At 40.1% G+C, this 19860-nt stretch overlaps 1 protein-coding gene across 1 annotated transcript in view; it reads right to left on the reverse strand.

Annotated features, from left to right (window-relative positions):
* Positions 1–19860, reverse strand: part of LOC140231934 (poly(A)-specific ribonuclease PARN-like) — a 65258-nt gene that overhangs the window by 15853 nt on the left and 29545 nt on the right. Inside the window, exon 16 of the mRNA XM_072312081.1 lies at positions 6564–6725. Within this exon, the coding sequence (XP_072168182.1) occupies positions 6564–6725 (162 nt within the window). The remainder of the gene's footprint in view (positions 1–6563; positions 6726–19860) is intronic.

Raw genomic sequence — 19860 nt, forward strand, 5'->3', positions numbered from 1 at the left:
AAGCCATATTTGCTGAATCATGGATCAAACATATTCATTCAAGTTCATATCAGATTGAAACTTGTCCAGTGATTACATCATCTGCTCATGTAAGTTACTAGCAATTTGTGGCTGTGACCAAAATGACTGTGACCGATATCACTGGTCTACGTAAGAGAAACAAAGAAGAAAGTGTGTGTTGTCTGACAGCTTTGGAGGCATAGGAAACAGGAAGTGGACTGGTCATGTAACAAACTTCGCAGAGTTTCAGCTGTGTGCGCTCAGACAGCGCAAACTTCATCTAAAATTTGCCTGGGTTTGGGGTTGAGGGATGTTTCACAAGAAGTTCTCTGAGAAGTTTACATTCAGACTGACCAAACTATGAAAACCTAAACAGATAGAAATTTTGCCAGTGTGACTGTAGCCTTTTGTCAAGGCCCTCTTGCCACAAGATGGCTGTAATAGGCAAGCGAAGTGAGCCCCCGCCAAGCGCAACAGCGCAAAGGCCTTTTGAGATCTGCTTCACACATTATTATTCATGACACATGAACCCTACTGAATGGTCATATTAATGGGTTTCGGTCGACCAATGGAATGCCACATTCCCAACATCCTCCATCTTGGCATTGTCCGGCCTGTTTGCATGCATCACTGACCACCTGTGGAGGTCTATGGCATGCATTCGTCGTATGCAAATTGGGCTCCGGCAGACAGACAAGCAGATTGGTCGACTTTTGCTCCTGAAATCGGGGTGCAAAAGTTAGTAATTTAAAGAGTTAACAAAAGGATGCAAAGCAGATCTCAAAAGGCACTCGTGCAACCCCATTCGGCTGGGCTCTCTTCACTATACAGCAAGAGGGCCTTGACAACAGGCTAGTGTGACTGTGGCTATAGCAGTCTCCACAGAGTTAAAGGACAAGTCCACCTTCATAGACACGTGGATTGAGTGAAGGCAACAATATTAGTAGAACACATCAGTGAAAGTTTGGGGAAAATCGGACAATCCATTCAAAAGTTATGAATTTTTAAAGTATCTGCGCAGTCACTGCTGGATGAGAAGACTACCACAGTGTATGATGTCACATGCGTACAACGATATAAGGAAGATAAAAAGAGAATTTCACAAAACTTTACGTTTTGAAAAAAGTGCACATTTCTTCGACTTGTTACTGACGTATGTTAATGGCAATATTTTTCCCCTTGCCTTCTAAATAGAGAAGGCGAGTATTCTTTTGTTACGCGAGAAAAGTAAAAATATGTTGAATTTGCTTTATGCTTTCTTTATGTCGTTGTACACATGTGACATCACAAGCTATAGTAGTCTTCTCATCCAGTCGTGACTGAGCAGAAACTTTAAAAATTCATAACTTTTGAACGGATTGTCAGATTTTCCTCAAACTCTCACTGATATGTTCTACTAATATTGCTGCATTCACAAAACCCACATGTCTATGAAGGTGGACTTGTCCTTTAACACAAGGGACATCAAATGCCAGTTTGATACAGGTTTAAGGCCCGGTCCCACTGCACTTACGGATGCAAAGAGGATGTAAAGCGTACAAAAAATCTTGCCATCCGTTGGAAAACGCTACGAATCCGCTGTGTACCCATCGCATACGTGTTTCATCCGCTCTATCCATCGAGCATCCGTCCACTGTGATTTCATCCGCGCAAAAAGTTTTAAGCTGCTTAAAACTTTTAGAACGGATGAACTTTCCGCTGTGTACGATGTAAATCCGCGACATACGAGCAACAAACGTTGTATGTCCGTGCGGCATCCCTTAGACGTCCGCTGCATCCTCTCTGCATCCTCTGGGCATCCTCGCAACTCACATCCGCTGCAGCTAAAACGGAAAGAGGGAGGAAAGATATGGTACGTGGAACGTCTTTACATCGTTAACAGCACGTTAATAGAAAGGATGTACGCGTATGCATCTCGTATATAAAGCATTTCGAAAGCATCCCCTCTGCATCCGCTCTGCATCCGCTCTGCATCCACTCTGCATCCGCTTTTTCTGCTATGCGTCCGTTTCGCAATTATCTCCGGTAACCCCTTCGGAGCTGTCATCCCCTTCCATCCGCTTTCATCCGCTAGGCTTCCGATGAACATCCGTTTAACATCCCCGCTACATACTACCCACGTCCGTTCTATTTCCGTTCTGTTACCGCCAATTTTCGCCAATTCTGTCAATTTCTGGAGCGGATGAAAGCGGATGAAGCCATCCCCGAAATTTTGCTCGTCCGCTGTGTCCTTTCTGCATACGCTTTGTGTCCGTCGGCCAGTGGGACCGGGCCTTTAAGTTCTCCACTGAAGTAGATAATTCTGTAGATGATTTCCCATACTGTGCTGTTTAATTTTTGTGATTTGAAAGCTTTCTTTGATTCTGCAATTTCTCGCCAAAGAATCAATGACTGACAAATTCTGGCACTCAGAGTGATGAAACTAAAATCCAAACTTTGCTGCAGGCACACAAAGACTCTTGAATGAGTTGACAAAACTTAAGAACTGTAATGAACCCTGCAAACATCTGTGCGTGTATGGAGGAAATAAGATTTCTATTTCGTGAAGTGTTTTCCTCATACTTTCTGGACTGGGTTCCTGTAAAGATAATTTTGGATGAAGTCTGTCTGTTTGTTTGTTTTGTTTTTTCTTTGTTTCTTTTATGAGAGTCAGGTTAGACTGAGGCTGTCCCTGTTTCAATTTCATTTTCCCAGAAAAGACAACATTTCCTTGTGACACTCCTTTTTTTTTTTCTTTTTATGAGCCATCTCAAACTGAGTTGCAATTCTGTATGTCCATTTTTTCCATATAGTGGCTGTGAATTTCACATATGATCTCTAATTTCCTTGTCTGAAGTTTCTTTAGGTCTAGAAGACAGTTCTTGCTGTTGCATATGTGACCGTGCACCTCAAAACGAACAAAAAGTCGCACACACTGATTTTGTGTGAGGACTGAAAATAGGTGAAATGGGTCAACCTAGCCAATCTTGATTTTTTCATATTTTCTGAAAGAGCAAGTCTTCTTCTACATCATGCTAAAATTTGGAATCATAAATGGGCAGGAAAGTGTGTTTTTTTAGCACTTTATCTCAAACATTTTTTGGTAGAATAGTGTGATTAGGTGTGTCTTTAGAGTCCCCTTTTCATTTCTTAAAAACCTTGTACACACTTTTCCATTTCAACTCTTATAACTTTTGAAAGGATGATGCTACTGCTTTGAAAGTCAACATTTATCATGGGCAGAATGTGTTAATAGAGCATACTCAATTTCAGCTTAATTTGATAATTCCTTCATTGTTGTTGCTACTGAACAGTAGTTTACATCACGTCTTTTGTCCCATTCATGGCACAGGTAGCATGGCTTTGTAAAGATTAAGGGCTTGAAAGACCCTGTACTTAAAGGACAAGTTCACCTTCATTAACATAAGGATTGAGAGAATGTAGCAAACACATCACTGACAGTTTGAGGAAAATCGGACAATCCATTCAAAAGTTATGAATTTTAGAAGTTTTTGCGCAGTCACCGCTGGATGAGAAGACTACTGCAGTGTATGATGTCACATGCGTACAACAATATAGGGAAAATATAAAGAGAATTTCACAAAATTTCATCTTTTGAAAAAAAGTACACATTCCCTTGACTCGTTACTGACATATGTTATAGGTAATATTATTCCCATTGCCTTTAGAAAGAGGCAAGTCAAGTGCTCTTTTATTATGCAAAAAAAGTGAAAATATGTTGAATTTTCCTTACATTTTCTTTATACTGTTGTACTCATATGACATCACAAGCCTAAGTAGTCTCCTCATCCAGCAGTTCCAACACAAAAATTTTAAAAATTCATAACTTTTGCATCGATGGTCCAATTTTCCTCAAACTTTCACTGATGTGTTCTACTAATATTGCTGCATTCTCTCAATCCTTATGTCAATGAAGGTGAACTTGTCCTTTAAGAGCCTCTTTTCTCAGTTCAGACTTTTCCTTCCACTGTTTATATACGTTAGGATAATCAATTTGAGTTGAGTTATACATCATTTTAAAGCTTAGAGTCTGCTCTTTAAGAATATGCTCTTAATTCAAATTTCATGTCTGGCAACTTTTTGTTGGTTTTGTGGTGCAGGTATAACTGTAACAACTCAAATCAGTTCACCTTCATAGACATGTGGCTTGAGTGAATGCAGCAATATTATTAGAACACATCAGTGAGAGTTTGAGGAAAATCGGACAATCCATTGAAAAGTTATGAATTTTTGAAGTTTCTACTCAGTCACGCTGGATGAGAAGACTACTACAGCTGATGATGTCACATGCATACAACGATATAAAGAAAATATAAAGAAAACTCAACATAATTTCACTTTTCTCGCATAATAAGAGAATGCTTGACTTCCCTCTTTCAGAAGGCAGGGGGAATAATATTACCCATAACATACGTCAGTGACAAGTCGAGGAAATGTGCACTTTTTTCAAAAAGTAACATTTTATGGAATTCTCTTTATATTTTCCTTATACTGTTGTACGCATGTGACATCACACACCGTAGTAGTCCAGCAGTGACTGCGCAGATACTTTGAAAATTCATAACTTTTGAACGGATTGTCCGATTTTCCTCAAACTCTCACTGATGTGTTCTACTAATATTGCTGCATTCACTCAATCCACATGTCTATGAAGGTGGACTTGTCCTTTAACTTCCATAAACGCTGTGCCAGTGCACAGTGGCGTGAGCTCTGTTTGGTCTTATATGAAAATCACGGAGCATTATCTCTATCTCGAAACTACATGTTCAGTTTTGTAGATTTTTTTCAAAGCAACTGTTACCTGTTGTGAAAAGAAATATCAACCGTAAGCTCTGAAATGTATCCTTGTTGTGGAGTGAGAATGTTTCAGTCATGATAGAAAGGGGAAAATCAGATGTGATTACCGCATAAGTCTTCCCTTTACTAAAAATTCATGTCTGGTAACTTTTTGGTGGTTTTGTGATGCAGGGTCACCTTTGAAAGTCACACCTTCTCATTTTTGATTGAAGAAAAAAACTTAGAGCATGTGATAAAAGACATCTCTTTGTAGCAAGTCTTCTTTAAAGGGACTGTACAGTACTGGTTGAGGTGAGGATTCAGGTTTATAACATTATTTTTTGTGAAATAATGAGAAATTCCTTATGAGATATGAAAGAACATGTAATTTTAAGAAGGATTCAATGTTTATTTGATGAAAATTAGCCTTGAAATGGCTGAGATATCCAAACAAGAGACCCGCGGGTCTAGCGCTCACCTGAGTATCGCAAGTTCAACTTTAACGCAGTCACTAATCTATTAAAATTATTCACACCTCTACTAAAATTTGACCAGGCATTCTCAAGTAGAAGATGAAAATGTACAGTAAGGGCCCAATTTTTTTAAGATTCTTTAATTTGGGGGGATTGGGGCCCCCTGGGGCCCTCTGGGTGAGGCATGGTGCCCATTTTGATAAATTGAGATCCTGACCCCCTAGGGATGCTACCTGCCAAGTTTAACGAAAATCCATCATGAGGTTTTCAGAAGAAGATGAAAATGTACAATTCAGGCCCCCATTTGGACCTTCCCAACCCCCCCCCCCCCCATCCCGCCCCAAGAGGGGCACCCCTGGATCTGCTATGAACAAACTTGAAACTACAGTCATCAATTTACTCACTCATACTATTATCTTTGCTCTATAACTTCTGATTCTAGAGAAGATTTTTAAAGATTCCTTCATTTTGGGGGGTTTGGGCCCCCTGGGGGCCCCCTGGGTGGGGCATGGTGCCCATTTCAACACATTGAGATCCTAACCCCCTAGGGATGCTACCTGCCAAGTTTGGTGAAAATGGGTCGTGGGGTTCTCAAGAATAAGATGAAAATGTACAATTTAGGCCCAATTAGGACCCCTTCCCACCCCCTCCCCCTGGGTACCAAGGGGGGCACCCCTGATTCTGCCATGAACAAACTTGAAACTACAGTCATCAATGTACTAACCCATAGTATTAACTTAGCTCTATCACTTCTGGTTCTAGAAAAGAAGATCTTCACAGATTCCTTCATTTTGGGGGGTTTGGGCCCCCTGGGGACCCCCTGGATGGGGCATGGTGCCTATTTTAACAAATTGAGTTCCTAACCCCCTAGGGATGCTACCTGCCAAGTTTGATGAAAATCGGTCTTGGGGTTTTCAAGAAGAAGATGAAAATGTAAAGAGTTTACGCACGACGCACGACGCACGACGGACGCCGGACGAAGGGCGATCGCAATAGCTCACTTGAGCCTTTGGCTCAGGTGAGCTAAAAAGCGATCCTAATAAAATTGACAGGTCACCACTTTAATTAGGATCTCTTTGTTTCACCTTGTTTTTGGATATCTCAGTCATTTCAAAAACGATTTTCATCAAATAAACTTCTGATTCCCCTTTAATAGAATTGTAAGCTCTTTAACATTTTATAGAGTGGTTTAATATCTCGCAAAACATTAAAAGCTGAATCCTCACCTCAACCAGTACTGTACAGTTCCTTTAATACACCACAACACTCTAGACTGGATGAGAGACAGACTAACACCATCACTGTTGGACTCACCCGATGATGCCCTCTCCTTCTTGGCCAGGCCGACCAGGGCGGAGGTGTCATCTATCCAGCTGATTGAGATGGACCCAAAGGGGGAGAAGAGGTCGTAGAGGTCGACGGCCTTCCACTCAGGAGGGAAGGTCACATGGAAGACATGGTCTCTGGATGGCTGTACTGAATTGATTCGTAAAAGAATGATAATGATTTATGATAATAACATAGGTAACAGGAGTGAGAGCAGTTAATGACTATGAAGAAATAACAATAATAGCATGTCAATAAACAAGTAGCAAAAATTATTGCATTGATAATGACAATGATGATACAGTGTAAAAATGATTACAATTAATATCATCATTACTACTATAAGTGTAATGATTCTTACCATTAAACCATCATCATAACTATTACTACAGTACGACAATCGTCATTATTACTATCAGTGTTATTATCATCATCAATATCATCACTCATCATTATCATTCTTATCTTTGTCCTTATATTGTCATCAAAAATATAATATATCAATGTTGGTGTTTGATACGAAGTGCCTTTCTACCATACTGTGTTGTTCGGGCATCTTTCCAACACCTGTTACCCTGGTTTGATAATGGAATCACACTAACACACGTGGTTACACTGGCAAAACTTTATGAAGTTTAACTTCAAGAACACTCCACGAAGTTCGCTCCTCCAGTCATACTGGCAGCCAGACTTCTCAAAGTTTCAGTTCTTGAAAAGTTCTCAAAGTTTGGGTCACTGGTGCACATGCCTAACAAAGAAGAAAGCGTGTGCCATCTGACAGCTTCTGAGGTACCGCAAACATGGAGTGGATTGGTCTCGAGACAAGCTTCATAAAGTTTCAGCTACGTACATTCAGACTATACAAACTTTGAGAAGATTTGTGGAGGTTCAGGAATATTTCCCTCGTTTTAGTGGAGAGTTTTACGGAAAGTTTCACAAGGAGTTTGCAGGAAGTTTTTGGTCACACTCTGGCAAAACTGTGACAACTTAAAACTTCAAGTGGCTGTGGCTACTTTCAATGACATTCAGCTGTCAACCATGCAAGTACCATGTACAGCAAAGAGAGGCAACTTGTGTACAAAGTGTCTTGCATGGGGATGAAAATGCTACAGACAGGGCCTGAACTTGAAGCTTCTTATTAAAAGAGCTGTATCCACAATTTGCGTAGCCTATAATCTAGGCGGAGGATGCAGCTATTGTATTTGCTGTTATGCTAACGTCCGATGCCGTGAGACTATGGTCTTTGCTATTAAAGCAATATGTCTGATGCGGCGAGACTACAAACAGTGGGACGTGAAAAACTGCCACTGATTCATAGTCGATACTAAGAAAACAACGACTATAAAGCAAGACGAGTGGATATAGGTGGTGGATGCTTTGCACGCTTCCACTGTTTGTAGTCTTGCCACATCAGACTTGATGCTTTGCAAAGACAATAGTCTCGCCACATAAAGACATTTTGAAAGCTTGACAGTAGAGACCATAGCTGCATCCTCCACCTAGATTATCGAATCCACAAGACAATGCCAGACACCTCCATTTTGCACTTTTAGGGTCAGACATGCATGTGACGCTAATATAGACATTCTTTTCTTTTTTTTGGGGGGGGGGGGGAGGGGGGCTAAGTGAGGTAGATGCTCCTTTTACAATTATGCTCCCAGCTTGTGCACCCTCCTTAGCCCACACATTAATCGCTGCCTCATTCACAAAGTACTAGTATTATGAGCGGCATATTTCAAAGGTCCAAAGTGCACATTTGCATAGAGGACATATCATGTATACATAGAATGTGTTATTAAAGCTAGATATACTCGGGTTTCGATGGTGGAGCGTGCACCTGCCATTACGTTTCAGCACGTAAGCACGTCGGTTGCCATCGAATACAAGGAATGCTAAATACACAAACTTATCCTATTACAACTGCCGATTGCAGAGGGGTGGAAAACTAAATTATATGATTGATTGCAGGATGTCATGTATGATAAAACAGTCCGAGCACCATTCTGAATGAAAGCTGAAACCTTTGACCTACTTTTAACCAGTTGAAGACGAGTCCCGAGTATGCAGGTGTCTATGAGTAATGCATGTTGTAGCAAAATCAGTCCGTCCTCAACGGGTTAAAGATAGAAGATGTCAAAGACAATGTTAGTGCTTGGTAATCTGACAGGTTTCTTGAAGAGTGAACAGCGATTACTATGTGTAAGATGCAAGAGGCGGAGGAGGGGAAGGGGGAGGGGTGTGGACGCTCACCTGAACCTCAAAGCCTCTCATGTATGGTAATTACAGGGGAAACATTTCCTCTTTGCAGATACCCCTTCCCGGTGTTTGCAAGTACTGTGTTTAAAGGGCAATACACTAAACATGGGCACAGCAAAATTCTTACAAGAGCCAAAACACACTCTACTGACTGATTAACTGATCCTACATGTTCTGATTCTTCAAGTGCGAGTTGCACCGCACTGCTCAAGTGATCGGAGGCGGAGGCTAGACCAGGACCTGTAATTTCAGCTTTTGCTGATCTACAATGTATCTATCACATGTGAAGCAAAGGAAATCTGTCCTTGCAGTTTATCCTGCTACAAATCCTGCAGAAATCCTGCCAAAGTTGTATTAAAAAAAAAAAAAAACCCGACATGTTTGCAGCTCTGTTTTCTCAGAAATCCTGCCACAGTTTTTCTCAGAACAGAGTGATACAGCAAACAAATTCATATTTAATCAGAGAGTGACTGGTATTGGTCTTCTTTGTCCAGAGCCCATCACACTTTGTGGATTGAACACATGTCAATGAAATAAATGATGATTTTTTTATTTTTGTTTCCTCCACCAAGGGAGGAGGTTATATTTTCATTACCGTTTGTTTGTTTATCCGTGTGCAAAACAACTCAAAAAGTCGTGAACGGATTTGGATGAAACTTGCAGGAAAGGTTGAGAATGATACATCCCGCGTTCACATGGGTCCCCGCGACGCGGGGAAAGTCCCGAGCTGTGGGACTTTCTCCTCAAAAACCATAATGTGAACGCTCGCTGGGACTTGTCCCCTCGTCCCCGCGAAGCAAGTCGGGTACGGGGACAAGATTTGGAGGGGAGAGTGACCTTGGGGCGCAATTGATAGCGTCCAGCTGTGGTCATCAAATGTGCGCATGCGCTATGCCTGGATTCAAGTGGCAGAGTTCGCTCCAAGCCCCAAAATGCCCCCACAGCTCGGGGACAGATGAGATACCAATGTGAACGGTCAGTCGTAAAAAAGATAAGATCTCTTGTGACTGTCCCCGCGACGCGGGGACCAATGTGAACACGGGGTATAGGAACAGATGATTAAATTTTGGTAGTGATCCAGAAATTTTTTCACTTTTATGAAGGATTTTCAACATTTTGGCAGGTAGGGTCAATAAATTTGGGAGTTCAAGCTGTGCATTTTTGAGGTTTTCAGATGCGCACTAAAGTGCATGCTTTAGTTTCTGCGACGGCAAGGCGTGCCATACAGCTCAGGATTTATGACGTAACAAAAGGCTTGTGTATTGGGCATTCGGGCGATTTTCAGCATACATACATATGGATGAAAATCAATGATCTCTATTGAAGAACAAGATCATGTGGTGGAAATTTGCTGCTTGGTGGAGGTCTGCGCTCTCAGAGTGCTTCTCTAGTTCGTTTTTAGTTTTTACAGTATGCAGTTGACAGCAATCATGTCTCTGCCTTCTCATGCAATTACTGTACTAACTGATACATCGCCACACTCTCATCTTCACCCACTGACTTTGAGGATCAACTTTGGTGATCCTCTTGACACTAGGGAAACATAACATCAGAATTTGACAATATCCCTCTTTTTCTGTTCATACATATTACATATATACTATACACACCCAAGTGGGTGAATGTGTATGAAGGTGAGCAAATGAACTTTTAATACAAAGTAATTGGAGTAATAGCACTTTAGTGAACAAATAACCGGTACATTTTTTTTTCCCCTTTATGTCTTTCTCTCATGACTTGATGACATTTGAGTAATTGCATGCCTCAATAATTTATTGGACAAAGTTAAACAGCATTTGGTTTCCTAACGCAGTTATTGATGCTAAACTAACAAGGCATACATACGCAAAAGATTTATACTAGAACGGCATAGCTATACCAAAACAGTATAGCTATATGATGAATTTATACGTCTGAAAGCCGACTAACGAAATGACGTATAGCGAACTGACGGTCAGAGCATCATTTTGAACTAGAACTCGATAACGAATCAGCATTCTGTGCATGTCTGAATGTATTGTGACCATAGAATGGTATAACTGGGTGGGGCTTAATGAGAGCGCGCAGGAAAGGCGACCCCACGGCCGTCACTCATCATGACTATAACAGCATGTGCAGTGGGAAACTGTACATCTATATGACGTTTCCCAGAATGGTCGAAATTAGTGTCTGATCAGTCTGTCGGCTATACGATGATTCTTTATACATCGTTTCGTTATAGAGTTTTGGTATAAAATGGCATGCGTCTGAACAGTGGGGTAACATAGCTTTGATGTCCTCAGACAAAAGATGTCTTCATGCCAGTGAACTTTCACGGAATAAGAACTTACTCATCCAACACATGTCTGGATTCTAATGAGTAAACATCACTGTGATGTCTACATCTCCAACATATTGTATTAAAAATGAGTTCAGAGGCTTGAAGTTGCAGTGAGCGAGATGGCCTTCTGGACAAAACGCAATAAAGGGACTTCTCTGAAAACTGGCCTAGGCACCGAGGCGACTCTCTTCACTCTCTCCTGAGAGATTTGTTTAACAAGAAAAGGCGAGGAACTTTTTGAAACTCGCTTTAGCGCCTTGTTTCAGACAAGGAAGCAACTTTTTTTCACTCGTCTAGGCCCTCTCTATTTCTAGTTTCATTCTATTCTCTTTCTTTCTTTCTTTTTTGAGGACAGGGAGGGGAAGTAAGGGGGCATGAGAAGGTTGGAGAGTGACTCTTTGGAACTTGCTTGGGGAGGCCTACACCTTGTTTAGGTTAAGAACTCAAGAAGGTGACTTTCAAACTTTGCCCTGGCTTTTTGGCACCTTGGCAAGTTTGATCAACTTCCTCCTCAGTGGCAAGAATCAATTTATGAGCCTCTACTCACACATGACCAAAGAAAAAAAAGAACAAACAAACAAACAAATAAACAAAAAACTAAAAATCACTAAGCTCAAAATGAAATACTGTGAATTTTCACTGCCTAAAATAAAATGACTACAAACTTGTGACCAGAGCACCAGAGCGTGTGCTAAGTCACATTCTGGGATTAGATAACTTGATAGGTTTTTCTTTTGCATGCTGTTCACATACCCCATGCAGGCAAATTATCATGAGAGTTCACCCCCTACCCCCCCCCCCTCAAAAAAAAAAAACCCCAAAAAAAAAACATCAAATTTGACTGATTTTTGCATGGTAATGCCTATCGCAATGATTACACATTTTTTTGTGTGTCCACACACAGGAATTTAAAAACAGTTTTTGCATCACATTGCAAAACCATTTTTCACAACCGGTAATTTCGGGTGCGTGTGAATGAGACTACTGATTTGGTGCACCATGGACTTGAGTGGCGGGCTGGTCTAGGATGCCTGGCGATTAGTATCACCAAAGTCCACAAGTCTGGTAATTTATCTACCCCCATGTGATGCTCCTATTGGGGATGAGATCTTGAGCAAACAGTTGTAATTCAACAACATACAAAAGCAGGTGTTATCTGAGTTAAACATATCCTACAAATTTCCGAGAATTTGTTAATCTAGCCTACATCTCACAGGCCAAAAGTCATGAAAGATATCTGCAGTAAGCTCCTGGGTTTCCTCCCCTTGATCCCAGTAGAGTGGAAAGTCTAACTGATTCGGTATCAAACAGCACCAAACCATATGACTGCGAGCACTGATGCATTGTGGGTAGGGGGGGTCATATGTATTGCCTATTCTGGAGTATGGGGTACCAGCTTGGTTTGTTCATGCAGGGAGGTGCTCACCTTCCATGGTTCATGCCAGGAAACACACAGATGGGTTGGAGAAAGTTCAGAGGAGGGCAACACGAATGATCTTGCGCCAGAGGCAGCAAGAAATGTCATATGATGAAAGGTTGCCTGTGCTAAATTGGTACACTCTTGAATCAAGAAGGTCTTATTTGATGATGTTATCTTTTGTGAAGACGATGTACATAATCTCATTCACTGTGAATCTGTGCAATGTAATATATTGATCCGTAAACAATATGAAGAGCATGATGTCAGATTTCTTTTCCTCAAAGCCAGAACCAAACGGCTACGACAAACAGCAATCCATAGGTTTCCAGTAATCTGGGAAAACCTCTCTTCAGATGAGAGAAACGATATTGTATTTGGATATATTTCACATACTTTACAAGTTCTTAAAAGTGCAATTCTGAAGAGGGTTTAAGTTGTAGTTTTGATATCATTTTAGAGAGTGACGGTCAATAATAATGTCAAGAGCATCTCATGCATGTCACGAAATCTTGCCTGGGAAAAATATTCCATTCGATTAAAGAACCTGACCCCAGAATAATCAAACTCAACTGATAAGAGATAAAATGATAATTTTTACTCACTTATGCCAAATCAGTTCCTAGGCACATCATATGTAATCAAACAGCAAAATACTACAATCATATTTTTCTTTTCTCATTTAAAGGGGATGGCTAGTAACTGATCAGTAAGATCAGTGGGAATGTTGGGGGATGATTGTTCCAATCCTTGTGGGATTTATTTAAGAATACGTACATTATATATCTATTGTTGTGTGAAAATTATTTGCTACAGAATGGTCTCATATTCAAGTAATGTGCAGTTTAATGTTTCCAGGCTAGCATGCCTGTACAGTGATGGGGGCATTAAACTGCACATTATATGAATATGAGACCGTTCTGAAGCAAATAATTTTCACACAACAATAGATATATAATGTACTCTCAAATGAATCCCACAAGGATTGGAACAATCATCTCTCAGCATTCCCACTGATTCCCACTGATCGGTTACTAGCCATCCTCTTTACGGTTAGAGTAGCGTTTAGTGACAAAAATTTCTTTTACGGAACCAAATGATGGCCGTCTCTTAATCAACTTGTAGAAAACTAAAAATAATGAAGAGAATTGTTAAATGTTGCCACACTCAAATATGCAAAAAGCTCATCCTAATAAGCATATGTTTGAAATAATAATTGTAATAACAAAATGAAATTATACATCAGATGCAACAACTGTGCATGTTTGAAAATCATATGATATTGAAGTTTGATGATACCTAGATGATATCATCCGAGATGTTCTCTTAAAAAGGAGACAAAGGGTTTCTCACAGAAACTGCCAGATGCAGATTGGCATATTCATAGAGGAAAATCATCTTAATTTCTTTTCAGTTCATGCTACTATTCCATATTTTTGGATGCAGCAACTATTAAGATCCCATCATCTTTTCATTCTGTGTTACTGGATACTCAAGGTGAAGGTAAGAAATGACAAAAAGATGTAAGATACATGGTAAAAAGGGGGGAAAATGTGTTCTTTTTCGAGGGAGGTGGACCGCAAAATGTATGCCATGGTAGGCAGTCATTTGATTGTCGATATTGACAGAAACATACATCAAATATCTTTACACCATGGCAGTCACTTCAAATTGATTGTAGATGTTGACAGAAACACACAACAAATAACAGGTGTTGGAAGACTTTGGACAGAGTGTATAATACCCCATTCATACACAAAGCTGGGATCAGGAGCACTCCTAAAGCATTCGACTTTATGCCCCTGTGTGTCTGTTCATACAGAGAATCACTGCTCGCTGTGACCTCAGGCAAAGTAGCTGAGAGAGGCAGAACTGTCACTCATACCCCTTTCAGTAACTCATGCATTTTTGGCCAGCTCCTGGCCCAAGCTACATTGGCCTGCGCTAAGCAGTAAAAATTGCGCTCAGTAACTGTAGCAGAGCAGTGCTACTTTAACGATGACCCACTCACGAAATAACTACCATGGTAACTGAACGCGTGCTCCGGCGGAGGCACGGCCAGGTAATTGTGACCTTTGACTGTGCAGGGAATTCTGGCCTGAGCCTGGCGCTGCTATCGTTCATAAACTTTTCGATTGGCGCCAGGCCCGAGCCTGGGCCGCGCCTGGACAGTGCTAGGCTGCAGCAGCACCAAAATAGTCCACGCCTGGCGCGGGCCACTTTGGCCCGACCCATTCATAAACTCAATATTTTAGGACTTAGCTCGGGCCTGATCCATGCCAGTAGGGTTACTGAAAGGGGTACATTACTCTCTTGTAATGTAGAGTCAAAAGGGGCCTGAGCTTTCGATCCTAGCAAAATCTTCGTCAGAGGCAAAATGAAGGTCACTGCACAAAATGAAGGTCATTTTGCCTCTGACGAAGATTCTGCTAGGAACGAAAGCTCAGGCCCCTTTTGACTCCATTTTACTCCAGTGGCTCGCCACTATTGGATAAGCAGTTTTCAGCAGCTTTTTTTTTTTTTGCTACACTCTTGTAATGTAAGCGGGAACTCCTAACATATAAACTGCATGCACAGTGCATACTGCATTTCTCTTTCGGAACACTCTGAACTTTGAGACTGTTTAAAAACTCTAAGAGTTAGGGTTAGAGTGTATAGCACTTTATAAGCACTCCTGAAGCTAGCCTCTAGGAGAGGGGCATAAACTTTAGAGCACTCCAGGGCCCAATTACCTGTTCATACAGAGCTCTAATGGATTCAGGAGTGCTCCTGGACCCCTTTAAATGCCCTGTATAAACTGGGTATAGGTGACTGCCCTGCATCAGCATAGAAATCTGTTTAAGGGGATGGTATAGTATTGGTTGAGGTGAGGATTCAGCTTTTAACCTACAAAGTACTTTTTAATAGAAAAAACTTCACATGATGGTAAAGAGCATACAATTCTAAGAGGAATTCAAGGATTATTTGATGAAATTCGGTTTTGAAATGGCAGAGATATCCAAAAGCAAAGAAGAATAAAGCCACCCTAATAAAAGGTGGGACCCATTTTTTATCAGGATCACTTCTTTATGGATACAGCGTATCTCAGCCATTTCAAAACCAATTTTCATCAAACACATGTCATATAGACTGTGAATTCCTCATAGAATGATATGCTTTTTTATATTTCATAAGAGGTTTTTCATTTCAAAAAATTATCATCAAATAATGTCAGAAACCTGAAGCCCCATCTCCACCGAAACCGTGCCATCCCTTTAAACAGTACTTTCGTATCAATATTCAGGTGCAGTCATTAATAAACAAAAATGGAACCCTTCAAAGACTACATGAAACTTTTATCATTTCAGAGAAACAGAGGAAAATTTATGAGCCTAATCATGGTAAAGTGGCCATCTGTTGAAAAGTAGTCTCAATACCAATCTTTCATTTACTTTTCCTCCACTGTTGAGTCAGGCAACTGATGCTGAAGTCAAACTGTCCAACTTGTAGCCAGCTTTGACTCTGCATTGAGATATATTTATGCCAGTCATATTCATTTATAATTATGAAAGAGGGAACAAAGTTTCTACCAAAATTTCACAGCCATTTTGATCATAAGCAGGTAGTGAAATGAGAACAAGCTTTAATACAGAACTTTGTGCATGCTCGATATTGAAAAGGCGAAATCATTTATGTGTTGTGGTAGAACTGCAAAAGAAGATATGTAACACGCAATCTACGGTTTCATCCGAGCTATGTTAGATGTTTTTGGGACCCTGCCTGCACTGGACTCTATACAATTCCATATTCCATGAACAATCCCCAAATTTCATAATCCTCACTTTACCAGGGAAGCTGAGCACATAATGCCCGCAGATCTCTTCTTTGTTGGTGGAGAACAAAACTTCGCACGCTATCTGGTGCCCTTCTTTTTCTGTGTGTGTCGGCACATGAAATTTTTTGATGTGCCATTTTGGCAAGAAAAGCGCCATTGTAGTGCAGTCCCTTTCAAGCCGGCTGGTGACACGCATGTGTATCATCAGATTTACATACATCAATGGGACACCTGTGGAGAATGGATGTTGGATACCACTTGTGTGCACAGAACCCCCTTACATCATTTCTCCCTCTCCCCCTCCCCCTAGCAATGTAATGGTTCCCTAGTAACTGCCTCCTCCACCTTGATAGCAATAGATAGTGATAATAGATATATCATGATTATCCCACGATGACCAATTCCGCTAGCAGGAATTCAGTCTGTCAATCGCTTAAACCACCCGAGTCCTCATTGTAATTTAATGTATCGTGCCACAGAAATCGCCAGTGCACATTGGCCCACCGCAGCGCCATGGCGACCACGCATCAAACAGGGCCCAATGGATGGAGATGCTCTCGTTGTCGTGACAATGAATCCGATTGATTTCACGGTCTGATAAATCCCGGCATCATTACACAGTGCAGTGTCTGCAAAACATCCAACATACTGTGCAATATATTTCAGCCCATACAATAGCAAAACGGGGCATATTGATACTGCAATATTGACCATAATGCGTCATATCGTGTGATGTTTGTGTATAGTTCACATAAGGTCATCACGGAAAAAACTTCTGGAACACAATCTAGGCTACCCTGGATCTCTGAAAACCTCAATATAAACCACAAAGATATTTTTCCCATGTCATTTTCTGACAGTATTTCAGCCATTTGTACAACATTACACTTTGAAGAAACTAATCAGAATTGGTATGGCTTTTCTGTTCTATTCCCTCTTAGCTTTGCTCTAACTTAATTTGATAGTGGAGTATTGAAACATATCACATAAGATTAAAGGGAACAACAGCTTAAATCCTTTATAACTAACACAAAATGATTTTGTTTTTTTTTTTTGTTTTTTTTTTTGAGGGGGGGGAGGGGAGAGGTGGGGTTCCAATATAATTCTACCTTCTTTGTACATAGATAAAGGGATTGAAGCACTACATGTCCATGAAACCTACATTTAAAAATAGCTGGGCTATCAATAATACTGGGAATGTTGTGAAAAATATGCACTTCTAAATATTTTTTGTTGTTGTTGATGATGCTGTTGTTGAATGTTATCCACAGCCACTAGAAGAATTTCTGTGACAAAAAAAGTGCACAGTCAGCCGACGCTCATCGTGGACAAAGAGTGACATAACACGAAATGACACGGCACGTACAACATTGTTCTATTTGTCGCCATGGTCGCTCACTTCAGATCGACTGACACACAAAAGGGGGCAGATGAGACCCTATGGCAACCCCGGAGCGAGCGACATCCCGGCCATGCACTTTTGTTGTCATGCCGATGAGCCATCGCAAACAGAGCAACATCCCAGAGTTCAGAGAAAAGAGCTATGTATTCGTGCATGAATGCATTTTGAGCGTATTGTTAAAGTGAGACGGTGGTGTACAATGGTGAGACTTTACTCAATTACTCAGTGAAGAGCGGCAGATTGTGATAAAAGGGATAATTCTTACTGACATCGTATGCGTTACACTTGAATTCCTCATTTCATGTGAGCTTAACCATCTATCTATTCACCTGCCTTTCTACTTTTTTTTTCCTTTACTGTATCATGTAAACATGAAAGATAATAATCTTCCCTGAAGATACATACATATTATATTTATGTGCATAAGTACAGACTTACAGGTAGGGGGAAATGGATTATATGCTTGATCTAGCACAACAAAATGACCAATATGTCAAAAGAGCACTTTATACATTAAACAATTTGCAAAACAAGATTTTCTTTGTAAAAGTCATATTTCAAGGTAAAACGTGTGTTTTCTTGATTGATTGATGGAGTTTTAATTGAGTGTTACTTTATATTGATATTGTCAAGGATGATGGGAATAGTAAAAGTCCTAAATCACTGCTTTTTAGACCATTTTGTGTAACTATGCCCGACTACAAAGGCAAAAGACTGTCAATACTGGCGGAATAAAAAAAGAAAAGAAAAGAAAAAAAGAATGCATTCATAACAGCATGCCAGATCGTAAGTTAACCTGATATAAACAGAATGTTCTACATTACCATAAATACAGTATAATATTATATTAAATGGGTTAGTCAAATACCGGTTAGTGATTGGCTTAACATAGTCACGTGATGGAGGTACATTGCTTATGTTCGCCCATGGGCAGAACATTTTTGTAATGTATTCCCATGGGAAAAAATTTTTACTTAACAAATGACAAACGATACCAAACGATTGAACGATAATAATTTTTCACGCAATCGAAAAGCAGATGATCGATTATTGTATTAAATGCGTACAAAAGTGTGATAATTTGACTAACCCATATAACATAATAGATGATGACTTTTGTTGTTGGGAACATGTACCAAACGTAGGCCTACAAACGTTCCACCCTCAGGGTTTGAAATGCTATTTCAGGAAGCTGTGTAAGTCCCTCAATAGCATTTCAAACCCTTCGGGTGGAACATTTGGTATGTTCCCTCCCCCGCCAGTCATCATCTATATAATATGATTCAATGTATGATGCCATTTGAGCACTATATTTGGGGATACAAATTGACAAACTTTTCTCACTGACCTGGCAGTGCAATTAAAATGTAAAATAAAATCATATCACATGTACAGATGTACTTTTACTTACATTTAATTTCAATAAATCACATCGAAAAGTGATTATCTCAGAAAGGTGAGAAGATTGAAATCTACTTTGACAATTGCCCTCTTATGTCAGGTCAATGTACGTACAATTGTATGCTCTGCTGAAATTCACACAATTGGTTTTTGCATACTAATATATCAATGGAACTTAAAGACATGATTTACCATTTGCAGATGAAACAAGAACCCAGCATTAGTGCTTTAAAATTGTTCTAAAATATGAATTAGGGATAGAAACAACTAACTGTATAAATTTGATTCCGCATATAAGCGGTGTTAAGTATTGTTAAATACACAAAATGTGAACAATGATAATAAAAATGTTTCCAGACTAGACCGCCTACAGTTATGGTTTATTTAGAAAAATACTGATATCTCCTCATATTTTAGGTTTTATTGCAAAAATTTTATATGGTAGGATGTTTTGTGATACAACAGACCGATACATATGTATCAAAAGTGATATCTTGAACATTTTTTAAATTACTGCTCCCAAAGGTAAACAGGACCTTTAAAGATAATAAAAAGTTTTGGTACCTCAAAAGTTTCCCTGAATTTCCGTGTTTCAGGTTAAAGTATCTATCATATAACTAACACTGTGAGACTTACTCGCCCCAAAGTGCTCTCATTTCTTAGTAATCATGCAAT

The sequence above is a fragment of the Diadema setosum genome, chromosome 8 (genome assembly GCF_964275005.1).
Source record: "Diadema setosum chromosome 8, eeDiaSeto1, whole genome shotgun sequence".
NCBI lineage: Eukaryota > Metazoa > Echinodermata > Echinoidea > Diadematoida > Diadematidae > Diadema > Diadema setosum.